We start from the raw sequence: 25,476 nt of genomic DNA, 5'->3' as shown, positions 1-25,476 counted from the left end.
TATTTCGGGTCTCAGATACTGGGCGACAGGCACGCTGCTAGGGGGGTAGGCCGTAGCCATCTGCAGGGGTGCAGGGTGGGGAGTTGGGGGAGGGGTTTTACTGTTTTTTCCTTTTTTTGTTTTGTTTCTATGGCCCTTTTTCTCTTCGCTTTCTTTGGCTTTCCTTTCACTTTCTCCTTTCTCTGGGTTTGGGATCAGTTTAATGGGTCACTTCTTGAGTTTTTTCATTTATCTGTCGTAACCTGTGCCTTAATTACTGTTGCATTGTTGGTATCAATGGGCGGGCGCCTAATTGGTGCACATAGTAATCGTATGCATGTATATCCTGACTCATTTGACGCGGTGCCAATGTCTTAACTGTGATCGTTTTAATTATGTAGGATTTTCTTGTTTGGCCCGCCAATTGTATAACTATATCGTACAGTTTGGCACCTGATCCCCACTTTTCTTTACTTTATATTGGAGCCTTTTACGTTCTTGATTTCATCCTGATTTAAAAGTAAAATTAAACCTCACTTATCCGAAGATATGATCTGTGTGTGCCATGATGTTACGTCTTTAACGTGCTGCCGTGCCCCCGGGATGTTCGGCTGAATAGCGGTGTACACTTTTGCATAAATAAAGGTTTTCCCCAAAAAAAAAAAAGAAAAAAGATCCAATACTGGGGCAACTGCAGAATGCTGGGGTACTTTGGCCCCAAACCCTGCCTGCTCCTGTCCCGAATAATTTGACAACCCATCTCCTACTGTAGCTGTGCAACCTCCAAAAGCCTTGGAGGGTCTCCAGCACTTCATCAAACCGTCAGCATCTCCTTTGAAGTGGAGGAGCCACTTCCCTGCAACCTGCAAGCACCGACTGTCACAGCCGGTTCTCTGTTCTGATGTTTACCAGGTCCACCAACGCAGCAGCCACCCAGAAAGAGGTTACCATGCTCCTAGAGGTGACACGTCTCTCACCAAGTGATTAGATGTCAGAACCAGCAGGAGTCGCCCTGCACCAGTACCCGGAGTACCCTACCCCTGGCAGCAACCAAAGCTTGTTTTAGTCCAATCCGGACTCCGATGTCACAAAGACCTATTAGCCAACTAGGGAAGTCAGCACCGCAGAAGCCAGCACCAAGAGTGGCCCGGCTATCCTGCTTTGTTCCCCTTTGCAGGTCTAATTAAGATCTGTGGGTGCTTTCGATATATGGGCACTACCCAACCAAAACCTTCTGCACCCGAGCTCCCTGGCCTTGGTCCCCGACAACCCACGGTGCTCCTCTGCTCCCAGGACCCCCACGAATCGAGTGTTCCGTTGGGAGCTCCCGGAATTGTCCCAAAGTCCCCCTCTGCAGCCTGTTTCTAGGTGTTTGCCCTCTTTTCCAACGGTGTAGCGTGCAAGGCTACCAACCGATAAAGAACCTCCAGCGCAGGTACATTTTAACTGCTGGTGGCACATTAGACCATGGCCCCCTGGCACCTCAAGTCCTAAAGGGGACCCCTGAGAATAATTTGCAAATACCCGAATGCAGTACATGCCTTTTTACTCCTTACGAAAGCATTACCGAATAAAAACGTATTTGAGTGACATTTTAACATTTTGCTACTATGAAAAGTACTTACCCAATTACAAAATTCTTGGTGTTAAAATAAATATAGAAATACTGGTTATTTATTTAAATTGGTTCACAGTTTCTTTTTGAGTGTGTCTCTCATTTATTGACTGTTCGGTCAACAAATACAATAACAATACCCTCTGAAAAGCCTGAAATGCTCGCCCACAGTACCATATGAGAGAGCATTTAGGATTATTAATTTAAGCCCTGGCAGCCAATAAGGGTCATCTGGACTTTCCACATAGTATACCTCATTTCGGTATTCTAGATGAAAAGCCAGCTTCCTACATTGGATATTTCACGGTTGTTGTTTGAGCTCAAGGCAATATCCCTTACTGATGATATCTATTGATTGGATGTTATTTCTGGTCACAACTGATAGAACTGTTGTAGCCTTACCCTGACAGGTGATTTGTGATCCAGGGAAGTGCTGGGCAGTCACTGTTTGGTGGTAGAGGCTCCCTTTCTGGCAACGCTGGACTGGGAGCCCAAAGCAGCCCTGGCAATTTTGTCAGACAATCCCCCCGGGAGGCAAGTGTGAAGCACTGCCGCATTTGTTACTGGGGTTGATATTGCTGCAAAAACGGTCCCCAGTAACAAAACCGGCACCCACCAGTGGAAAACCAGCCCCCAGCCTTCCAGGTAAACACCAGATGCCAGCTATGACCAGTCCAGCCCTGCTTTCAGGGTGTGCCTCTACCCTTTTCAGCCATCTCTATAATACCCTTGACCTGTTTGTTGGTGGTGTTTATGTTGCTCTTGGCATTGGTAGGTGGGGCTCACTGTGATGGTAGTTTTTGAGGCCCCTCTTCCTTCGCAGTGGCGAAATTGCTGCTGCTTTTGTGCTGTTGATTGCAAAGCCCCCATTGATTTAGCTGTCTTTTTTATTTTTTCTAATTTCTTGTCTGTCAGAAAGTGGGTTTCTGTTGTCTCCCCCACCCCCCACCCCCCACACACACACACACACTTTTGACCTGACTGATGCAACCCTGAATGAATATGCACTGGGTTCCTGCTAACCAGGTTCCCAGTGCCTGTGTTCTTTCCCCAAAACTAATTCGCAATTGGACCAACTTCCGATCTCTGTAAGTCCCTAGTCAATGATACGCCAGGTACCTAGGGTATTGGTACTGAAGATGGTACCAAAGGACTGCAGCACGAGTTGTGTACCCCTGGGAACTTCTCACTAAGGTCATGCAAACTGCCACTGTTGCCTTGGTCCAGAAAAAAGACTAAAGGTCGCCATGGCACACAGCTCTGTGTACCATGCCAAAACAGCACTGCCAGGGTATATCTAAGTCACCCCTCTGGAAAGCCTCTCAGTTCTAAGGCAGGGTGCAATATATCTATGGAAAGGACATATGTATCAGCAGATATGACCCTGCAATATTGAGTCTATTCTTAATAATGTAAGTGACAGTGAAGCCATATAGAGTCCATGGGCTGTAAACTCCCCAAACTAAAGTTTCACAGCACCTTGATCCCTTTACTGAATCTAAGAGCGTTTGATATCAAACTACTCCTAATAATAAACCCACCTTGATGCCAGGGTTAGATATATAAACAAATGCACTCAAGGGGCCCCACCCATTAGAGGGGTCCCTTGAAAAACCAACCGCTCTAGTGTATTTGTTGACTCGTCTGAGCCAGCCTGCTGCTCTGAGATGCTGTTCTGGAAACATGGGGTGAGAGCCAGTGCTCTCAGCGCCCAGATTGGCGGAGGGCTTCACACCCCTTCCCAGCCAGAACGAGTAATTTGATGTGGTGAACTTCAAAGGGCTCAGCATCCTCTGTTCACCTCCCCCAGACTCTCCTATAGCAGGAAAAGCAACCACCCTTATCCCTTCCCCTTTTGGAGGGAAGAAAGGTGGGCAATCCACAATAGCCATGAGGTGTACCCTCCACTGCCAAACTCGCCCCTCTGGTGGGGGAAGCAAGGTAAAGCACAAAATTCACTTTCCATCATCTTGCAGATGGGGAAAGATAGTCAATAAGGTTTAGGAAATCTGTCCCCTTCCACTGAAGGTTGGCATTTAGGGGGTGTATCCCCCCAAAGTAGAGTGCCCATTGGCCCATGTCTGTTAATGACCTAAAACGTATTATGGGGCGTCCCTGAACCAGAACACTGGATTTCTGCGACCTAAGAAGAAGGACAAAGAGTACGCTGTGCAGCCAAGCTTAAAGACGACTACTGATTTGGCCCCAGCCCTATAGACCTGTCTCCCGCTTAAAGACTCGGAAAAGACGACAACATCTGTCCTGCAGCCAGCGACTTCCAGAAACCCAAGAAAGACTGCCTGAACTTCAATAAAGACCAGATCTCCAGAGGACAGCGGCCCTGTCCACAAGAAACCCACTCCAAGGACTCCGGATCCAGCTGTAAAAGCGACCCCTGTCCCACTGCCAGAGTCTGAGTGGCTCACCTGCCCACTGAAGTCTCACCAACGATCCTGACCTCAAAACCATTGGTGGCTGACCTCTCATGGACGCCACAAAGACACCTGTAGCCTCATCTTGAAGGGTCCCCCTAACCGCGTCTGGCTCTAGTAAAGAAGTTCTGACGCCCAAAGGCACCACTGCATCCTCAGCCCCCCGACTTTGGGAAGCCCTACCAACAGTGCCCAGGCTTCCACTGACACCTCTACTTACCTGCCAGCTGTTGGTCACCTTCGTCCAGCTTCCTGGTCAGAGCCTGCAGCCGCTTTGTGCGACAGATTCCCCATTCACTTGCATTGGGCACCCCAAGCTGATTTGCACTCTGGTTGGTATGGTTGGTGCTGCCTTATGTCCTCCCCTGTGTTTGCCTAAATTTCTGGGGCCTGTGCTCTGAAACCGTAGGTACCCACCTGCAATCGGGACCTCCGTGGGTGTCCTTAGTCTCCATTGACTAACATTGGGCTCAGTGACCTCTGCAACCAGCTGCTCCAGTGCCGCAGGCGGTGCAGTACCTACCTTGATCTGACCCTTGCAAAGACCAGATGCATAAGTGGAGTACTTACCTGTAAATTTGCATAAATAGTTTCCTTCCATAGGATTGCATTTCACAACATGATATTTGCACTAAGTGTCTATCTTTTACGTTGATAAGTTACTGCTACTGTTGATTGACACCATAAAGTATTTTCAGTATCACTGCAAAGTATTCGTATTGCTTTTGCAAACACATCCAAACTGTACCTGAAAAGTATTGTTATTTTAAACTTGCCCTTCTTACCTGCAACGGAGTTTCTCTTGGTTCTAAAATAAAAGTAACAAAGTAATATTTGTATACAAAACAATTGGTCTTGGATTCAGTCTTTGAGTGTGTGTAATCATTTCTTGTCTGAGTGTATACAACAAATGTTTAACACAGCCCTCTAATAAGCCTAACTGCTCAACCAGACTATTCAAAAGAGAGCACGGTATTATCTACTTTAGCCTCTGTAAAGCCAGTGGGGATCCACTGGACTCTGTGTACACTATACCTTACTTTGGTATAGTATATACAGAGCCAGCTTCCAACAGTGTCCACCTCTGGCCCCAAGAGATGTTCTCCATCGCAAGGAATGTTGAGAAAGTGCTGTTGCACTCTGGCATAAAGTCCGATATACACAGCCATACAAGCCTACGAATCATTACAGAGCTGTTAATGTGTCTTGCTGTCGTATTTGCTCTATCCAGTAAACACCTGATGGTCTGCATTGGAGATTAATGCTCTGTATGCAGGCATTCCTCAGTATCTGGCGCAGAAATTTCAGTTGGTCCAGAATGCAGTGGCCCGCTGGTACTCAATCTTTCCAAACGTACGTAGATGATGACCCATCCGATCAATTTACACTGGTTACCTGTTAGTAAAAAGGCCAGTCTAAAACCTTGACACTGCCACACCATCAGTCTGGGCCAGAGTACTTGTCCAATAGGGCTCAATTTTATTCTCCCCTTAGAACTCTACAGTCAACTTCTGGTCATCTTGCTAAGGTCCCCAGAATTAGCCGAGCAAAAACAGGAGGCAGATCCTTTGCCCTCTTGCACCCGAAAGCTCGGAATAGCTTGCCGGCCGACCTACGGTTAGGAGCGAGTCAACAGTCTTTTAAAAAACAGCTAAAGGCTTGGCTTTTTATCCTTTGATTATTCCCTCTCTGTTCTACTTTTGCTTATTCTCTAGGTCCGGGACACTCCTAGGAGCAGTGGTGCGCTCCACAAGTCCCGCAATTTACTAATTTATTTGTCTGTTTTCCTCGAGCCACTAACTCTTCTCTTCTATATTGTTCGGGGAGATGTTGAAATAAGTCTTGCCTCTTGTTTCAAGTAGTCCTGTTGTAGACCCACTGAATTTGCTGTTCACCAGTGATGTTTGTATCCTGTAGCAACCCTTTACTTGCAGCATCAAAGAGCTTACTCTCCTTGCCAGGTGATGGAGTTTCCTCAGTGCCCTGCGATAGTTTATTTTGCCTTGCTGTTGTGACTGCTAGAGAGTCTGCTCTAGGGTGATCCCTGATATATATTGGGTTTGAAGGTGAAGGCCTGTATTTTCTTTCAATGCAGGCACAAGTACCCTGGCTTTCACTGGGTCATTAAAGATGTCCTTCGAGACATTTAATGTAAAGCCAATCATAGAAAGAAATAGTACAGTGTGCTCAGTGCACAAAAGTGTCTCCTCCCAAAAACCTGTTATTCCTGTATTGTCTGCATACAAAGTTTATGACAATCTGCCGCACTCTGCATGACACTATGGTAAGATGAAGTGTCATCAGGTAGTGAGGCTTTTGTAGGAACTGGTGATTCTATATCGGTGTGAGGCAGAACCACGTCATAATTGTCCCATGGGTCTGGGCAGTGGTGGCTCTTCCGCTAAGTTAGAGGAGTATCGCCCCCCTGCCTTTTAGCAGTGAAACAATGGGAAAAAAAAATGATAATAACTTGTCGTTATTATCATTTCATTTGTCCCTGCTGGGGCAGCTTTATGGGGTGGTCTGTTCTGCTCTCGGAGCAGGGGAAGGAGTGGTGAGCACACTCTGTATGTGTGTATGAATGTTTGGCCGGCCGGAGACAACTGCATGTCTGAGCACCAAACCACGGCACTCAGACCAATTACAATGCTGCATTGCAGAGTTGTGATTGGCTATGAGGAGCCTGGGTGTGCTTCCTGTTCCTGATGGAGCGAGGGAAAATTACGTAGGAGAAACGCGGTGAGAGTTACGTTTTTTGTTTTGTTTTTGTCTTTACACCAGCTTCCCTTCTGCCCCAGTCTCCCCCCTCCCCTCCGATCAGTGCCGGCAGCCACTGGGTTTGGGCATTGGTGATTCTGAGTCATAGTCCTGTTGAGGGCTATCCCCGCCCTCCTCTTCCTGTGTGAGGGTGATCTTGATTGTGGGTATTGTGGTTGCTTGAATGTCATGGTGCCTGTGGCCTTATGTTTGGCAGCCCTTCTCTTTGGTGGTGGTTCTGGGACTTCCAAATCTTGTGCCTGTCTTTAGGAAGGGTCTATGCCCTTTCCTTTGCAAATATTTGTGTAGTCCTTCAAAAACATTGCCTTCTTCTTCTGGCACTTATTTTTGCCGGCCCCTCTGGCACTGTTGGTATGGCTGAGGAAGATACCTTTGTCTTTGTTATGGTAGGAACGTGGGCTTTCTTCAGCGTTGAAGAGGGATCTTGTACCTTTTCTGTAATTGGTGCCGATGAATCTGTTACATTCTCCTGTTTCAGTGTTTACTACTGTTCCTTTAATTCTGGTGGAATGTTGGTGACTCCACTGTGTGTACATAGGAATGTAAAGGTCAGTTGGAGCTGGGCTTTTCTGCCAGTGACATCTTAGGGTCTAACCCTACAAATAAACTACAAAACTACATCAGCTTCCTGTTCTTCTTACTTGCAAAAGAATCGTTGGATTCTGAGTGGCTTAATGTCAAGCATTTTTTCCAATCCAATGAATTCTCCGGAATCAAAGTCGGGCTTGTCTTATTTGACGCTGATGCATGTGTCGATTACAACGTGTGCTTCGGTACCAAGGTGGTGTTGGTGTCATCCCCATGTTTTGGCCTTCTTACCCGATTAAGAACAGTCTAGTCAGTTATTGGCTCCAAGACGTGCTCGCAATGTTTTCAAGAGCCAGAGGGCTGTGGCAAAACCATGGCGTGGAGGGAGGAGGAGTATGTAATATTTTCTTTACTCAGGTGGGACAATCCGTATTAATGGCCCTAGGTGTCGTCTTCATTTTTGCTCCTAGCCCAGACTTCTGCATGGGTTACTTGACCTGCAAATCAGACTCTTCCTTCGTCACTGGATTTGTCAGAGGCGACATAGTGGGGGCTGGCGATGATGATTCCACCTTGAAGAGGTATCTCGGCATTGATCTCACTCTCGCTGTGTGATTCTCCTTGCGAGAAATTTGCCTCAACTGCAATCTCCACGTTATATGCTTGCCACCAATCTCTTCTGCTTCGCTGTGTTTTCTTATTTTTGAAGAGGTTGCATGCTGCACAGTCCTGTTCCTTGTGTTTTGGTGATAAGCAAAAGTTACAGACCTTGTAAGTGTCCGAACAGGTGTATTTGGCCCTGCACCGAGGGCATCGCTGAAATAAGTTTTCTTTTTTTGCCTCCATTACCCGGAGATGGTGTGGATGTCAACGATGCAAAAGTCTAGTGCGTGCGCTCGATCTCTACCCGGCGCAAATATGTATTGGAGCAGTGTGTTGTTCTCCTTTGTCAATGTTCGATAATGTGGATTTTCTTTTTTGTCCGTAGGCAGCATGGGCGACGGAACTTTGGAGCTCCGACGCAGTCCGCCCAAGCCCGATGGCGAAAAAAATAAGCTAAAAAATGACCCATTGAACATGTGCAATACCTCGAGGAGGAGGAGCAACAATGCAACATGCCGACCATAAAACTTACTCGAGAAAAACAACTTGGGGAGTCTGGGCTCAACAGCAAGATTGTGCATAGCATGTGTATCTGCAACCAACACATGCGACTCATAGATATTTACAATTCACCAGGGAGGCCCACTGTGTTGAGCTATGGTTTCGTACTCAAATCAGTGTGCAGATATGCAGATGTTTTCCCTAAACCATGTGAAGCCATGGCTAGGTCTAACATGTAAGACAGTACTTGCTTCAGAAACACAAAGCGCTTAGAGACCCCTGGGTTATAACGCGCTATACAAATCAAAATAAATAAAATAAAAGGGATTCCATTCAGTGGTGAGAAAGATATCCTTGTGGTGCACCTTTGCTTCTTTTGTAAATTGTTAAGTCCCGGTTGGGAACTAGTACTGTGACGGTGGGTACCTAACATTGTGCCCACAGCTCCCACCTAATTTAGTTGGGACATCATCAATAGAGTTGAAGAATCGGGTACGGTGCTGCTAGCTAGGAGGCTCCGCTGTCAGTTTTTCTGTTTACTGTAACCATGTGATATACTATATGGAGTTTTTCTATACAAACATTCCGCATGACATAGTCATACATAGGATCCATCGGGCACTTATTTCAAACACGAACAACAAACAGACCTTGACTGAATTCATAGTACAGCATTCAGAGATAGTTCTAACACAAAATTATTTCATCTTTAAAAACAAATTCCATCTCCAGACAAAAGGAATGGCTACAGAAGCATGTGTTGCACAAAGACGTATCCAATCTCTGTCGCAGAATCTGATATTGTCCAGAGAATCCATAGATAAACAACATAAGAGTATTGCACAGATCTATTGATGGTGTGTTCATGGATGGAATGAACAAAAGAGTGAATTAGAGTAATTCACTCTATGACTGAATAACCAAAGCAGTGATCCTAAATGTACGTGTAATCACTGCTAGACTGAAATTAATTAACCCGATCTCTTGGTGAAATAAAGAATGTAAGCTATTTACAAACTTATACTGAAACCCTACTGATAGGAATTACCTGCTACTGTATAGCAGTTACCACCCAAGGACACTGACAGACAATCTGCACTTATGACAGTTTTTAAATGTACGAAGAAGTTGTAAAAACAAAGTTGATTACTTTAGGGAACCCTTCGTGTTGAGGATGAAACAACTTGAGAAAGGCTATCCTAAAAGAACTATCAAAATGGCTTTAAAGACAGCATGGTGCAACTTCCCCCAGATAAACCTTACTCTCTTTTGAGAAAAACAAACTGAAATGGAGCATCTGATTATAGCATCCACGCTTAACTCTGCTAGCTGCTAGATACAGAAGATAGTAAAAAGACACTGAAATTTATTAAAGGACATCAAATAGGCCCATCTCTTATTTGCCTTTAGACGGAATAAGAATATTAAGAACTATGTTAGGAAGGGTACACTGAGGAAGACCCACAAATTGAAACCATCACACAGCAGCTGGGTATGCCGCCGGTTATATGGCCATTTCACATGTGGCAAGTGACAAGCATGTATATTTCCATACAACACCAAGTTTTTGGAGGTAGGCAACAGAACTTACAGATTGAACTCATTTGAACTGCAAGGCTGGTAATGTCATACAAGCAATTACGAGACCTTATAATAGGCTTTTCATAGGTGAAAACGACCAAAAATGTTAAACAGTGTATCAGCCAACATCACTTAGATTCATTGAGGGTTTGGAGGGGCTCCCTTTGTCAAACACTGTAGTGTCAAAATCAACATACTACTGACGAAAAGTGAATGATGATGAATAGACCGCCTGTAGACAATGGAGCTGGGCTTGAATGATGAAGACAAACTAAGGAATGCCTCGACATTGGGCCAACTATTTTTAACTGTGAGCTGTTTTTAACCATGAACGGAGTGAAATAAAACAAGAGAAGGCATGTTAGTACTTTGTCCAATACAAGAGCTTGTCTAACAATACATAGCAAAATGCCATGCTCAGTATTGCATTTGTTATTCACTTTGCATTTGGGGTTGCCCTTCTTTTCTTCTTTCCCTCCTCCTCTCTCCCTCTCTTTTTCTTTTTCTCTCCTCCCTCCCATAAAACAAAAACCTTTAAAAAGCTTTTTTCCCTAGTATAGTTTATATATCCCTTTTTGGGATTGCAATGTATTTTGTTACACTTTAACATCTTTTTACTTTTATGCATTGCCATCCTCCTTTGTAATTATGCTTTACTTAGCCTACTTTTTGTTCAATAAAGCTTTCAGAACTAGTATTGCATTTGTTTCAGTCACACACAATTTTTTTAAGATATGTGAACATGCGTGAGGCTACAATAGATTGAAACATTGCAACAGTTTGATTATTAACATATTTGATTCCATGCACATTTTTGAGACTGAACTGCGTATTACCAAATAGAATTGCAACATACACATACCTGCTCATCGGCCAGGGTACCTGGATGTGCATCACTAGAGACGCAGGATTTTTCATGGGCAATATTGTAAGGGTTGTACACATTGTGTACAGAGGACGATATTGCCGCTTGAAATGGATCCCACCGTAGATGCTGACAAACTAAAGACGCTTTTAGACAAGAGACACGAGGTCCAATTTGGGCGTGCCAACCCCACCCAAGACGGCAGTGGGAGGAAGCATTCTAGTGTCTCCTTAGTAGAGGGGATACATAGTATAGAGCGAGGACATGTGGTTCAATCTTCCTGCGCATCCCGTTACGGAGTGTTTGGATACACTGTACTCCACAGGGACAAGCGGTTCACAACTAAGCACAGGCTTTGAGAAACACTGTACTTGAGGTGACAGCACGTTTTTTTTAGTTAGCCTCTTTCGAAGCACTTTGGAGTGAACCTACCTTTTACTCCCAAAAGCATCGACCAGGTTTAGACATGTTTCACTGTAGAAATACCCTGGGCAACTTGGACTAGTTTGCAATGTTTCAGGTAAGAGCATGATGAGCGTAGGAATCATCCTGCTTCCCAAGAGATACTTGTCATTGAATCACTGGACTACCATGCAATTTTCATAATTCTATAAAGTAAAGCACTCTATCCATGGTGGAGAAGAAATAAATCAAACATTAGGCCCATGCCGGACATTATGGTCTTTCTCCGTGCGCACACATGTGGACCAGTGATCTTGCCACTCGCTTATAAACTTACCCTACTGTTAGTGCATGTGAATACCAGAGGCACTGACACTATGAACCTGCACAATTGTCCGCACAGACATGCATGACCACCTGGATACTAATGGCAATGTGTTTTGTTTAGTTAGGATCATCAATCTCTCTCTAAGGGAGTATCTCTGGAATATTTACAAATCAGCTCCGGAAATAGGATATGGTGATGTGGACAGACTTGGTTTAGAAACGTCACCTGAGGTAAGTTATGACTCTATTAGTGCATTTATATTAAACTATAAAATAACAGCCTTGTTTCTAAACAGGTTACTAGACAGATGGCATTAACCTGTAGAGACCGGAGGCTTCATTTCTTTAAGGTCAAAACAACGACTCCCGTTCAGGGTAGCCACTTGTGCACTTCTGTCAAACTATGACTAGAGTAGTCGACTTTGAATGAACATGGTGCATAGTATCGGTACGTTCTGAATGGTTTCTGTAATTATGTAAATTTGGAAATATTCAACACGCACAAAGGACTTTCTGCACCTTGTGCCATCTTCACTTCAGTGCATCATTTATTATACCATGATATGTGAATAATACATCGTATTTGAAAAATTGCTCAGATGCCCAATGGTTCACTGATGTTATACTAGTCCACCCCAGCGTACCTGACCTACTTGGGTCGGTAATCTGTGGCTTAATCAGACCCACAGAACCATTGTCTGTGATTCTCCATCCTTTGTTTGGCACACAAAAGTAACAGGAATAATAATCAGTCCTGATCTCTGATGCTAGCACACACTCTATAGCTCTCTTGATTCGGAGAGCTTGGACTTTCCCTCGGAATATGGACAATGGGTTCCCCGGGAGATGATGTGGTGTAGAAGGCATGTCGGGAGGGGGTGACAGGAAGGAAAGGGGGCATCCATTTTGCACAATCTGGAACACCCACTATTCAGATGTGATGCTCCTCCAACTGGGCAGATGAAATGTGATAATGGTCTCCTACTGGGCAATTGTGCGCTGTCGAGGACAACTTAAAGCGGCTTGCCAGTGGCTGCAGGAGGGGCAGGAGGACTGCGTTGTACAGTACCCCAGAGGCCTCGATGCTGCCTGGGTGCCTCGAATCTGCCGCCTGGTTCCCCAGGCTCTGCCTCGAAAGGCTCGGGAGGCTACTTGTTGTTATTAAGGTACGGTGTGACATGGTCTCTGCTGGTATTTCTTTCCAAAACCTCTAAAGGGGCGAAATTGATGGGGGACACCGACAAAGGTGATGCCAATCCAAGAGCCGATACAGTTGCTTTGTCCTCTTTAAAGCGCTCTAGGGCTGAGTCTGCCTCGTCTCCAAAGAGACATATGCCTTCAAATAGCATGTCCACAAGGGACAGCTGGACATTGTTCAGTAAAACAGTGGCGCAAATCTAAGCATGACGCGGAAGCACCACACTGGGCCTGATTGCCCTACCCAAACTGTTGCAGGTGTCCATCGTGTCCAGGTCCGAGCAGATGGAGTACTTTGCTGCGTCATACCCATCTTTAAAGGGGACATTGGCAGTTGGGTGTTGGCCATATATCATCAGGAAGGACTGGCAAGATGTCTGCCACCACGTCCCATAATACATGGGAGTATTTTCTAGGAAGAAGCTGGTGTTCACCAACCTGAGAACAAGGCTGGCTGAGGAGAACATTCTTTTAGCGACACCTTCCACACGTTTTGATTTTCTGTCTACTAGAGGGCAAGATCCTGGCTTTGCCTGAATGTCCAGCATAGTGTCTGTGGGGGGCTCATTAAAAAGGAGAAGATGTTCCTGTGCGGTCTGTCCTGGATGGCGCACTTCTGTGGGGACATTTGTTTTGCCTCAGTGGTAGGCAATGTGAGATCTAATACCTTCCCCTGCTCGCTTTAAGACGGGCAAAGGAGGAGGATTCTTCAGTAGCTACAGGGGAGTGCAGACTAGTGTCAGGAGAAGTGTCCAGGCCACAAGTACCCCGCAAGTAAAACAAATAGATTTTCCTTTTCTTACAAGTCACTGCTGTCATCATCAGGATCAAAATCATGATAGTGCATCCCTGAATGTAAATGTAATGTAATGTAAATTGATACTTGTATAGCGCACTACTCACCCGCCAGGGTCTCAAGGCGCTTGTACGAATACCGCTGTGGAACCCATCCTGGCTTTCCCTGTGAGGCGTCCACTCCTGGGCACCCCTAAGGTGGAGGCCAGGCATCCTTAGCGTTGTGGGGGCCGTTGTGGAGATTAAGCAAGCTATTGCCCAGAGTTGCAGAGTGGGACTCCATGATTGGAATAGGCACCGAGGCGAGAATTATCAGGTCTGTGGAATTTTAAGCCCAAGACCCACCGAGGCGGGGAATTGAACCCTGGTCCCGGGATAGACCTCTGCATCAGGGTCTGCCTCTCTAACCATTGAGCCACACTTCTCCACTTCTCCACAGAATCAGAGTAGGAAAGATGTTGAGGTGGCTGGGAAGTTGACAGAGGTTGCTCTGGGATGCCTTTGGAGTCTGAGAGAGTTATTGATTCTGACATCAACATACAGGGTTGTGGTGTGGGTTGAGGTACCGTTGAGAGATGTAGGGTTTGGCGTCATGCCTAAGGTCAAGTCCTACCTTCGTACAAGGTTGAGTGGCACAGTTGACATTGAGGATGAATCAGCTGGTGGTAGACTGACTAGAGGCCACCACAGATCCTTACTTCCCAAAGTCGGTCCAGGGGGATCGGAGGAATATAAACATTTGCATCCATGGCCTCCGTGAATTCACTCAGTTGTTTAGGTGCGTCTTCCGGACCCAGAAAATTAGGGTGCAATAGATTGAGGGACCGATCAGTTCTGAAGACGGAGGCAGAGTTTGTGGCCTAGCAATATCCAGAGCATTGCACGGCTCCTGGTGATGCAAGCTGCAGGACAAAGGGAAGTCATGTTTCAACCTCTTATGCTTATTTGACTTCTCTGATGACCTTGACATAAAAAGAAGATCGTTCGCGAGAGTGGCCTCGGGAGAGTATACAAACTCCTGATTTCGACCAAAACATCTGATAGTGCTCTATGACAAAATTTAGGCTCGCCCTCGTGGATGGCCTTTGCGTTTATCTTTACACATTTGTCACGAGATGCAGAGTTGCGTTTGGAGCCTAGAGCCAGACCTCATCACAGACATCTGTTTGTGGCAGTAATTATACAGTTTGAACCCTATTGATTTTGGAGGGGACATGTCTCTTACACACTGGAAAAGTTGCAGAAAAAAATGGTCTGCCAATCTAGGAATTTGAGAGAGCAATCTCAGGGTTTGCATCGGAAGGCATGGAAAAAAATCGGTGGTAGCTGCTATGTAGGGGTCCAGACGTCACATCTGGGGAGGGACAGACCATTCTCAGAGCTGCACAATGTCACCTACTGACACACAAGGGAAATGCTAAGATAGATCTCCAAATCCAGTTAAGCGCCCTGGGAGTATCCACAAGGTGAGGCATTTGCAGTTAAAAATCTTCATCAGAATGACTTGTATTCTTAGATGATGTGAGAGGCAATTAACAGCAAACTGCAGCTCGGTAGCCACTCACAGGTTGTGGGAATTCCACAGCTAAAGATGTCAGTGTCTGCTGTGGCAACTCTAGGATGCCCTCCTTAAACTTGTGTTCCTTGCAAACATGATGTCCAAGAGGAAAGATTCTTCTACCTGAGAGCGCTCAGCTGGGCTATGAGGGAAGCAAGGCTTGGCCAATGTGTTCAATGGGCAGTGCTGGTCCCAGTCCAAGTGTGTGAAAAAAGGTAGCCTCTACTATAGCTGGTGGGTGACATCTACGGGCAATGGAGGATCATTAATGCGCATCTACACGGACAATGTTAATAGTCAAAAGACTGTATAGCTACGTAAGCAACCTCATACAGCTATGGGTCAAATAAATGTCCAGCTTCTTTAAGGAGGCTAAATGGGTAATATGGCTATCCAGAAACTGTCAACGACAATTGCAAACAAACTATGGATGAAGGGGGCTGACCCAAAGTTCCCCTCTGTAAATTATTTCCCTTTTGACATAAATATTGTCGAGAAACTAAAGCGGTCTCTAGCTACACCTAGAAATAGGACACCTCTTCCCCCATTCTTCCATATACCTCCGCAGAACAAAGATTATTATAGGCATGTGTACATGCAGTGAAGGAAATCTTTGAATCGCTCTTAGACCATAAACTAAAACTAGACATTTTGGGGACTATGGAACATGAGAGAAGTTCCTGACGGTCCAACACATTGCTGAGGATTAACCTTCTCTTAGCTAGGCAAGATAACGTGCATGTCATTGGACAGAAGAAAGAACACCCTTAGGAGGGGAATGATTGCTATGTACAGTTTATTGCTCTTGCTCAGAAGAAGCAGATTAATTATAGGGCTAGCAGTGCCTCACAAAAATGGGTAAATGAGGGTGAACTTACTGGTGAGGGATTGGCGTTAAAGGGTTAGGGTCAACTCATGATGAACAAAATGTTGACTTTGCTGTTAATTTCCAACTACAGATTTTTTTTTAATGTACAACTTTAGCTTCATCAAATTTTCCTTAATGACTTTGTATTTTATGCTTTAAGGATCAAAATAAAAAAATGGGTCATAATTTAAAAAAAAGTTACATTAACTTTTTGTATAGAACATTAACAACAGCAAAGGAGAACTCTTTTTTTCCGCTTCTGAACAAAAGCACTGTGCAGGTTGAACTGTGTTACGTTTGGAAAGAGGTTTAAACTGAAGAATTTGGCATGGGTCATCATGGGAGGAATACATGTGAAATTACAAACGGTTCCTTTGCTTCACCACTTTTATCTTTGTAAAGGTCTCACGATAAATCACAAAAACTAGATGTGTTGAAATAGAACCTCACTAATGAAAGCCAGACGAAGCAAAGATGAAAATCTTTAGCATCTGTTTGTCAGTAGAGGGTATGGTTAAAAAATAAACACATTTTCAATACCAGTTATTCTGATTGTATTCCTGGTCTGTTAAAACACTTTGACATCAACAGTATGAAAATGCTCAATGATACTATACCTGCTGTCCACTGCCCTTTTCCAGACGGTCAGTCATCTCTTCAAATTGCAAAGGAAAAACATCCATTTTCTTCTTGAACTTATTAACAAACACCTCATCTTCGGAATCCATGTCATAATCTGGCTGCTCAGCATCCAGGCTAAAAGCTGAAGAGAAAGCAAGCAATGTTGTTATTGAATATTGTCAACAAAAAGGTTTGATGAATTAACACCATGCACAGAGAATCTGCCTATTGTATTGTATTGTTTTTGTATTTATATAGTGCTTACTACCCCTGACGAGGCGTCGAAGCGCTTTTTTGGCGGGTAGCACGCTAATCCGGGACCCATAGAGGATTAGTGTTGAATTAGTATAGTGAAACATGCTAGTACATTTTAAGTGGTGGATAGGTTAGTCAGTTATTTGGATTTGGAAAGATAGCAGAAGGATAGAGGAGGACAAAGGTTTGTATTTATTTATCGCTTGTTGAAGCACGCTATTCAGGAAGCCTATAAAGGATTAGTGGTGAATTAATGAGGTGAAATATGTGGTAATATCAGTGGAGGATATTAGTCTGTTACTTGGAGTGAGAAGGATAGCGGAGGGATAGGAGGGGAAGAAAGATTTGCATTCCTATAGCACTTGTTACCCGTGATGTGTGTTGGAGCGCTTTTCTGGCGAATAGCACGCCACTCCGAAACCCATTAAGGATTAGTGTTGAAAATTAGTATATTATAAATATGAAATAATTGAAGTAGTAGATATGTTATTCAGTTATTTGGGCAGTATATTAGTATATTTGAATATGGAATTTGAGTAGTGAACATGTTAGTCTGTTAATTCTGATTGAAAAGGATAGTGGAGGGATAAAATAGTGAAGGATTTATTTTTATTTAGGTCTCAGCAGTAGAAAGAGGCTTTTGGGTGAGTAAAAGGGAGTTTTGGAGGGGAGGAGTAAGAGAGGAGAGTTTAGAAAGGTTTGTTTTAGGGGATCTGTGTAGTAAAAAGAGGTGTCAGATGATGCAAGGAGTTGTTTTGGCGATCATAGTAGTGGTATGGGGTTTGGGATCAATGAGAGTGTGGATGTAGAGGATATATTGATAGATGTATAGGATGAGAGATAGGGTAGTGCATTGGAAGAAGCTTTTTCAGGAGAAAAGTAACAGGCGCACAGATCCAAGTACATGGAAGGTACATAGATGTTCTGTTTGTGGGTGATGGTGGATATGTGTGGTATTTGGGATAGTAGGGTGTGTAGATGTGGTTTGGTTGGGTTGGTGGTGCATGCCAGTACATTAATCTGTGCATAGTGTTGTGCGTGGTGTACATTTGGTGTAAGTGTGTTGCTCTGTTTGTGGATGTGGATGGTGTGGGCTGGGTATTGCTAAATGAGATAAAGGGCAGCATTTATGGCCCTGGTCTTGGTTAGTCTCGCACAGGCTCAAACAGGCAACTACCCTTGTCCTCCCCACCCTTAGCCTCCGAAAGGAGCTTTTAACAAGATTTACAGAATTGCACTCCGATGTAAAAACATTACTTTAATAAGTCCTCTTAAAACACAATGTAATATTCACTATCGAATGATTTTTTTTTATTGTTTAATTAGTTAAAACCATAATAAATAATATCACAGTTCATTCATTGTAAGGCCAAAAAAAAAAAAAGCCATAAACTTGCGGTTCTGTTTTTGGAATGCCAGAAAAAATAATATAGTTACAAGTAGTAACCCTAAAAATACTTGTTAAATGTAATAACTCAAATTATCACATGTATAAATATAAAAGTGCATTTATCAATAAATTATAATGCAGAGACCAAAGAAATTACATCTTGGTGTGCATATAAACAACAGTGTGATCATTACTGGGCACAAGGGCTTTGAGCTGCAGGACCCTGGTTTTAATTTTGAACTTCGCAGAAATTGGATACTTAACATGTCTGTTGGTGAGCACGATAGCCTCTGGTTTAAAACAAGCAATCACAGTTAGCCTGCAGGAGTGTAGACCAAGTTCAAGCAAGGGAATTCTGAGGAATGTCCTTCTCTCCTCTATTAGTGCAAGGCAGAGACAAAGGAAGAGCGTTATATGTTCTTTTGCCGCCCTGCATACACGGCACTCAGCAGGAGCCTTTGACCTCTATCATGGTGGTGGAGTTAATGAGACACAATCTATGTCTCCTATATCTTAGTTTTACATAAAGGGTATATGTTTCAGTAAAGTAGTTTTTAATTTCAGCATTGTCTAGAACTAGTTGGCAATGATTATTCAAGCATGCTGCCTTGTCTCTTGGTTAAAGTGGCTTGCTTTGTCTTCCAGGAGAGCGATCTTCTTAAAAAGTTTACAATTGGGGGCGTGGCCGAGATGACGGTGTAGCAGGGAGCGATTTAAAGTCCCTCCACTCACGCTTTGTAATAGCTTTGATTTTGAACCTGTCCCACCTCACTGTGCGCTCCAACACCTGTACAAACGTATTAATAAGTTTGTGTGGAATGGAAAGAAACCGCGACTGTCGCTTGCTCAGATGACGAGTTCAAAAGTCCAGGGTGGAGTGGGCTTACCCCTGATTAGGGGCTACTATCAGGCCTCCAACCTCCGCTACATAGTGGAGTGGAACAGGTCTATGTCTAGCAAGCACTGGAACTTCATGGACCAGTCGGTAGCAGGGAGTAATATTTGGAGGGAACTATGGCTACCGTGCAAGCCACAGGGCATGGGGCCTTTATCCGTCTCCAGTCACAGCGCCAACACTTCGGATTTGGGACAGAGTGGCCCAGCGAAAAGGCTGGACTTCTTTTCCTTCGACAATGATGCCCATAGTGGACAACCCCTATTTTCCTCCAGGTCAGGGCTCAGCGATCTTCCACAGATGGAGGGAGGCAGGCTGCAAGAGAGTTGGTTTCCTCTTTGACACAGAGGGGCTGATCCCATTTGCACTGCTTCGACTTAACTATGGCCTTTTCCACACCGACAAATCTCCTATGGATAACTGGCTCACTGGGTGACTCTACTCCCGCATGTCCAGGCCCCTTACTAGCTTTAAAAAATGGTTGGTGCGTAAAAGTGACGACCGCCGCCTCATTTCCGAATTGTATGCTATGTTAATGTCGGACCCAACTCCAAAACGCACAAAGGCGCAGGTCCACTGGGAGACGGAATAAGGTAGGCCACTGACATCCAAGGAGTGGGAACACATCCTATACCGAACGCATCACACAGCGCACAATACTGCAGGGGTGGAATTTGCTTTCAAGCTATTCTTGTATTGGTATTACACACCTGCTCGCATCCAGAGGTGGGACAAGAGTAAGATGGATCACTGCTGGAGGGGGTTTGGGATGTCTGGGACCTTAGCACACCTACTGTGGCACTGTCCAAAGCTCCAGCGCTACTGGCTTGAGGTTCTCGATAAAGTTTTTGCCATTAAGCTGTCCAGAGCTCTGGAGTATACACTTCTTGGTCTTTCACATCCTAAAGTTTTTGCACTAAAGTCCTTATGGGGCAGGCAGATAGCTCTTTCGCTGCTGGCTGCTCGGTAGGTCATTCTAGCTTTGGGGGGCACATTTTCAGAACCTGACCTGCTATCCTGGATACACCGCTTAGGCACTTGCAGGCTATGGAGCGGATGTCCATGAGGGTGGAGGGAGGGGGTAAAGGCTTTGCTAAACTGTGGGTGCCCTTTTTGGACTTATTGACAAGAGATATTAGAGAATTTACTTGTCCCAAATACTTGCAAATTCTTCAACTAATACCGCTGGATGAGGAGTCAACGACCCAACCTAGGCGGAAGGATTTTTATTGCATTCCTTGTAATTTTGATTCCAATTAGCCCCTTTTCTCTTTTTTTCTGTAAGACAATGACAGCTGGTGCGGAGAGGGTGGGGGTGGGCAAGGAGGGGGGTGGGGGGGGAGGACTTCTATTTTGTTTTTGTTCTTTCATCTGTGCTGTTGTCAGGTGAGGTTTTACCTATTGTTTAAAACTCCGGAAGCTGTGCTGCTATTCAGAAACAGTCCTGCTCACTACTCAGCCTGCCTCCAGGTTGTTGGCTATACACGCTGTGTCATATACTATTTAATCGCTCTCCCGGCGTGAAGATGTAGGCCCTAATGATGTTCATGCAATCTGGGGGCAAGTTAAGGTATCCAAACTCTAAGACCTCAGGAGCCAGATCGCTAGGTTCACTTGATTGGGATCTGGGTGTCTGATTTCTCCATGGTTCTGAGTTAGAAGATGAGGTGCAAGGCACAGTCTGTGATGGGGAACTACTGAGAGTTCCAGGAACGTTGTGTACCACGGTTGTCTCGCCCATGTCGGAGCAACTAGGATTAGTGTGAGGGAGTGTTGCCGCAGTTTGCGTGCCACCAGCGGGATCAGTGGTACTGGGGGAAAAGCGTACGCAAATCTGCCTGACCAGTTCATCCATATCGCATTGCCCTGTGACAATGGATGTGGGAACCTGGCGGCAAAGTATTGGCATTTCGAGTTTTCTTTTGTGGCGAACAGGTCTATTTCTGGGTGACCCCACTCCTCAAAGAATGGCTGGAGAACCTGCGGGTGAATCTCCCATTCGTGTAGTTGTTGGCTATGCCTGCTGAGTAGGTCGGCAACCTGATTATCCTTCCCTGGAAGGTGTTCTGCTAGGAAAAAAATGTTTTTTGGAATCGCCCACTTCCAGATGCTTTGTGCCAGATGGGACAGCTGTGGAGAGTGCGTTCCTCCCGGTTTCTGATATAGTACATTGCGGTCATGTTGTCCGTCCGGATCAACACCGTCTTGCTGTACAAGTATTTCTGAAATGCTTTTAGGGCTAGGAATATCGCTAGCAACTCTAGTTTGTTGATATGCAGCCTTTTCTGTTTGTTTGTCCAGAGCCCTTGTACTGTGTATTGAAGGAGATGGGCTCCCCAGCCTGTCAGTGATGCGTCCGCTGTTAGTACTAGTTGTGGAACCGGCTCTTGGAACAGTCGCCCCTTGGAAAGGTTTTGTGGGTTCCACCACTGCAGAGAGTTGTGAGTAAGATTGTCTACCAACACTAGGTATTTTAGTTGTCCTTGAGCCTGGTTCTATTGCCGCGCTAGGCATTCCTGTAATGGGTGCATTTGAAGTCTGGCATGGGGGACTATGAATATGCAGGAGGCCATTATGCCTATGAGCTGCATGAAGACTTGAGCTGGCAAAGAGTGTTTTGGCAGGAATTTGCGAATGAGTGTCTGCATACTGGCTATCCTCGTTGAGTTTGGATATGCCTTTGCCACTAAGGTGTCTATTGTGGCTCCCAGGTACTGCTGTGTGTGGGACGGTTGCAGGTGTGATTTTGTGTAGTTGATTGAAAAGCCTAAGCTGTGTAGCAACTGGATTGTCTGAGATGTGTGTGCTGCACATTGTTGGTACGATTTTGCTTGTATTAGCCAATCGTCCAGGTAAGGGTACACATGGACGTGCTGCCTCCTGAGATGTGCGGCCACTGTCGCTAAGCATTTTGTAAACACTCTTGGAGCCGTGGTAACCCCGAAGGGCAAAACCTTGAATTGGTAGTGTTAACCTTCTTGTGTGAACCTGAGGTATTTTCTGTGGACTGGATGGATGGGTGGGTATGTGGAAATACGCATCTTTGAGGTCCAGTGTTGCTAGGAAATCTCCTTGTTGTAGCAACGGGAGCACCTCTTGTAGTGTTATCATATGAAAGCGCTCAGACAGTATGTATTGATTTAGGGGTCTGAGGTCCAATATTGGTCTGAGAGAGACGTCCTTCTTGGGAATAAGGAAATATAGGGAGTACACTCCTGTCCCTTGCTGTTGGAAAGGGACTTACTTTATGGCTCCCTTTTCTAGCATGCAGTTCACCTCTTGTTGTAGCAGGGTGATGTGTTCTCTGGACATTGAACGATGTCAGGGTGGTATGTTTGGTGGTGTAGAAGTCAGTTCTAAGCAGTAGCCAGACTGGATAATTTCTCTCACCCACCTGTCTGCGGTAATTGCGTTCCAGACAGGTAGGAACTGTTGGAGTCTGCCTCCGACCGGTGTTAAGTGGTCTGGAGGTAGCGTAATGGAGTCACTGTTTTGAGGCAGTGGAGGCTCTGGTGTTATTGCCTCCTTGTCCTCTCCCCTTGTTATTGTTACCTCTGTAACCTCCTCTGGTTGTGTTCTTGTAAGGAACCTTGCGTGTTATATTTGTATGAGGCCGTTGTTTGTGAGGTATTTCCTCGTGTAGTCGCTCTGTATGAGGAGCGACGAAAGGAGCCTCTATGTTGCTGAAATTGCAATACCCCCATTGATTTTGGCGTCTCTGTGTCCTTTTTCATTTTATCGAAAATGGTGTCGACAGCAGGGCCAAATAGAAAATCCTGATTAACAGGCTGGTTAAGAATGGTGGACTGCACCTCATTTTTAAAACCAGAAATACGCAGCCATGCATGTCTGCGTAGTAGGACGCTCATGTTGATTGACTTAGCTACAGTGTCTGCTGCGTAAAGCGCGCATTTGATGGAGGCGTTTGTTATGAATTTTCCCTCCTGTATGAGATCCTGGGCTTGTGCTTTGAAAGGCTCAGGTAGGTGTTGCATTAGGGGTTTCTAGCTGGTCGTAATGCGCCCTGTCGTAACGAGCCAGTAGGGCTTGTGTATTAGCGATCCTCCATGAGTTGGAGGCTTGTGCTGCTACCCTTTTTCCTGATGCCTCTAGTATTTTTGACTCCAATACGGGGGGAGGTGCTTCCCCAGTGGTTTGGGAGTTGGCTCTTTTCCGTGCGTTGGCCACTACCAGGGAATCAAGTGGTAACTGCCCTCTGATGTAAGTAGGGTCTGTAGGAGCTGCCCTATACTTTTTTCTATTCTGGGGTTGATTACCCGTGCCCTGGCTGTATCCTTAAATATGTCAGGTGCATGTTTCAGAACTCCCTTTAACATGGGAAGTGTTTTGACACACTTTTCTGATGTTGGGAAGGTGTCAAACAAGAAGTCTTCCTCAACAAGGTCGTTATGCATATCTACGTTGTGGAACTGTGCAGACCTGTCTATGAGTTGATTAAAAACGACGGTGTCATCAGTAGGTGACGGCTTAGTAGGATAAGAGGATATATCAGGGATGGGATGGGTGTTGTAAGGGTCAGTGTTCTCTTCCCATGGTTCAGGATCCTGTGGGAAATCATACTGAGGCTGTGGCTCATGCCCTGTGTTTCCTTCATTGTCCCCGTGTTGAGAAGGAGAATAAGGAGAGTAGGGATTAAAAGGAGTAGTAGGCATGATAGGTTGAAAAGGAATGAAGGGTCTAGAGGGAGAAGTCCCAAAGTCCTTTTTCTTCAATGGATGGAATAGGGGACTGAGATTCTAAGTCTAAAGGCCTCTTTTTCCTATACAGGATGGTAACTTTACCAGTCTCTGGATTGATGTATATTTTTGCTTGGTCGTCAGAGGGATCTGGGTGGAACAGTTCGTCCTCTACAGTCCTGGGTTGAGTGTTCGACTTTGGTTTTTCGACGACTTTTGGCTTAGTAACCGACTTTTTCGGCTCGGGCCTTTTTTCGGGTCGACCGTGCCTTTTGTTTCGACACGTTTTTTGTGCTCCGTAGGCTTCTTTGGAGGAGTGTCCTTTTCCGAGTCGATGTTCCTTTTCGGATCGACTGGTGACTTCGGCTTTTTTGGATGAGTGTCCTTTCCCGAGTCGATGGTATTTTTTGTATCGACTGGTGTTTTCGGAGCCGGTGTCTTCGGGTCGATAGGTTTTTCTGGCCTCAGCGCGGGTTTAGGTCCCTTGCCTTCTGCCGGGTCGATGGATTTTGGAGCTGAAGGCTTGTTTGGGTCGGTGACCTTTTTTGGTTCGACGTCCTTTGGTTGTGTGCCCTTGTTCGGTTCGACAACCATTCTTGGCTCGACAAGTTTGGGCTGTGCGACAGTCTTTCGGCTCGATGCTCTTTGGCTGTGCGGCCGTTTTCGGATCGACGCCCTTCGGGTCGACGACCTTCTTTGGCTCTGGAACCTTCTTTGGGACGATGGTACTGGGCCCTGGTGTTTCGGAAGGTTTCGGTTTCGGAGCAGAGCCGGATGGCGGGGCAAGCAAAACTTTTTTCTGACCTTGGCTTAGGCCCTTTGGCGATGCCTTGACTGGAGCCTTTGGTAACGGGGTAGATGGTGTCGGGGGCAGGGTACTCACAGTTTGCCCCGGTGGGATGTCGTCATCGGAGTCCAAGTAGTCCTCGATGGTGACAACTCTAGGTCCGAGTCTGGAGCTTCTTGTAGATCCTGGTCATCATCGAAGATGTTGTCCGGGTCCGGTGCCTGTCGCTGCATCTCTTGCCTAGCGGCTCGTCGGTTTCGAATAGTTTTCTTCGATCGAAACTGTGCGCAGCCTGGACAGCTTTCTTCCTTATGGTCTGGGGAAAGGCACTTGTTGCATACGGAGTGCTTATCAGTATGTGGGAACTTGGATTGGCATTGTGGGCACCTTTTAAACGGGCTTCTTTCCATCGACGGTCTGCTCACGTGGCGTCGAAAAGGCCCAACGGCCCGCGATGACGACCGCTTCGAGATTGAAGGCTGGATCAAGTAGAGAGGTACCGAGCGAGAACAATACCGTTGAATCGAAGGCCTTTTGGCCCTTAGAAAAGTTTGCATCCGAACCCAATGGCGGAAAAAAACAATCTGAAGATGGAGAAGATGCCCATGCGCACTGTAGTCCAGGGGAGCAGTCATCTATCTTGTAATACTTCGAAGACTCTTCCAGGACAACAAGGTGCAATCATCCGGACCCAACACTATGCGGCGATCTATGCACAAGATATGAATTCAGCAGCCCACATGCCTCGAACATACATATCTGTAAGTTCTTAAAATGGCTTGCTCAATGATCATTGCGTAGC

The 25,476-nt window shown here is 45.5% G+C and overlaps 1 protein-coding gene across 2 annotated transcripts in view; it reads right to left on the bottom strand.

The window, feature by feature from the left end:
* Positions 1 to 25,476, bottom strand: part of EPC1 (enhancer of polycomb 1) — a 1,373,110-nt gene that overhangs the window by 803,911 nt on the left and 543,723 nt on the right. For both annotated transcript variants that reach the window (XM_086941549.1, XM_086941548.1), the window contains exon 3: positions 16,647 to 16,792. In XM_086941549.1, coding sequence (XP_086797675.1) covers positions 16,647 to 16,792 — 146 coding nt within the window. The remainder of the gene's footprint in view (positions 1 to 16,646; positions 16,793 to 25,476) is intronic.

This window comes from Lissotriton vulgaris, chromosome 10, assembly GCF_964263255.1.
Source record: "Lissotriton vulgaris chromosome 10, aLisVul1.2, whole genome shotgun sequence".
Classification (NCBI taxonomy): Eukaryota; Metazoa; Chordata; class Amphibia; order Caudata; family Salamandridae; genus Lissotriton; species Lissotriton vulgaris.
The sequence above is the reverse complement of the archived record's forward strand: the minus strand, read 5'-3'. Positions and strand labels throughout refer to the sequence as shown.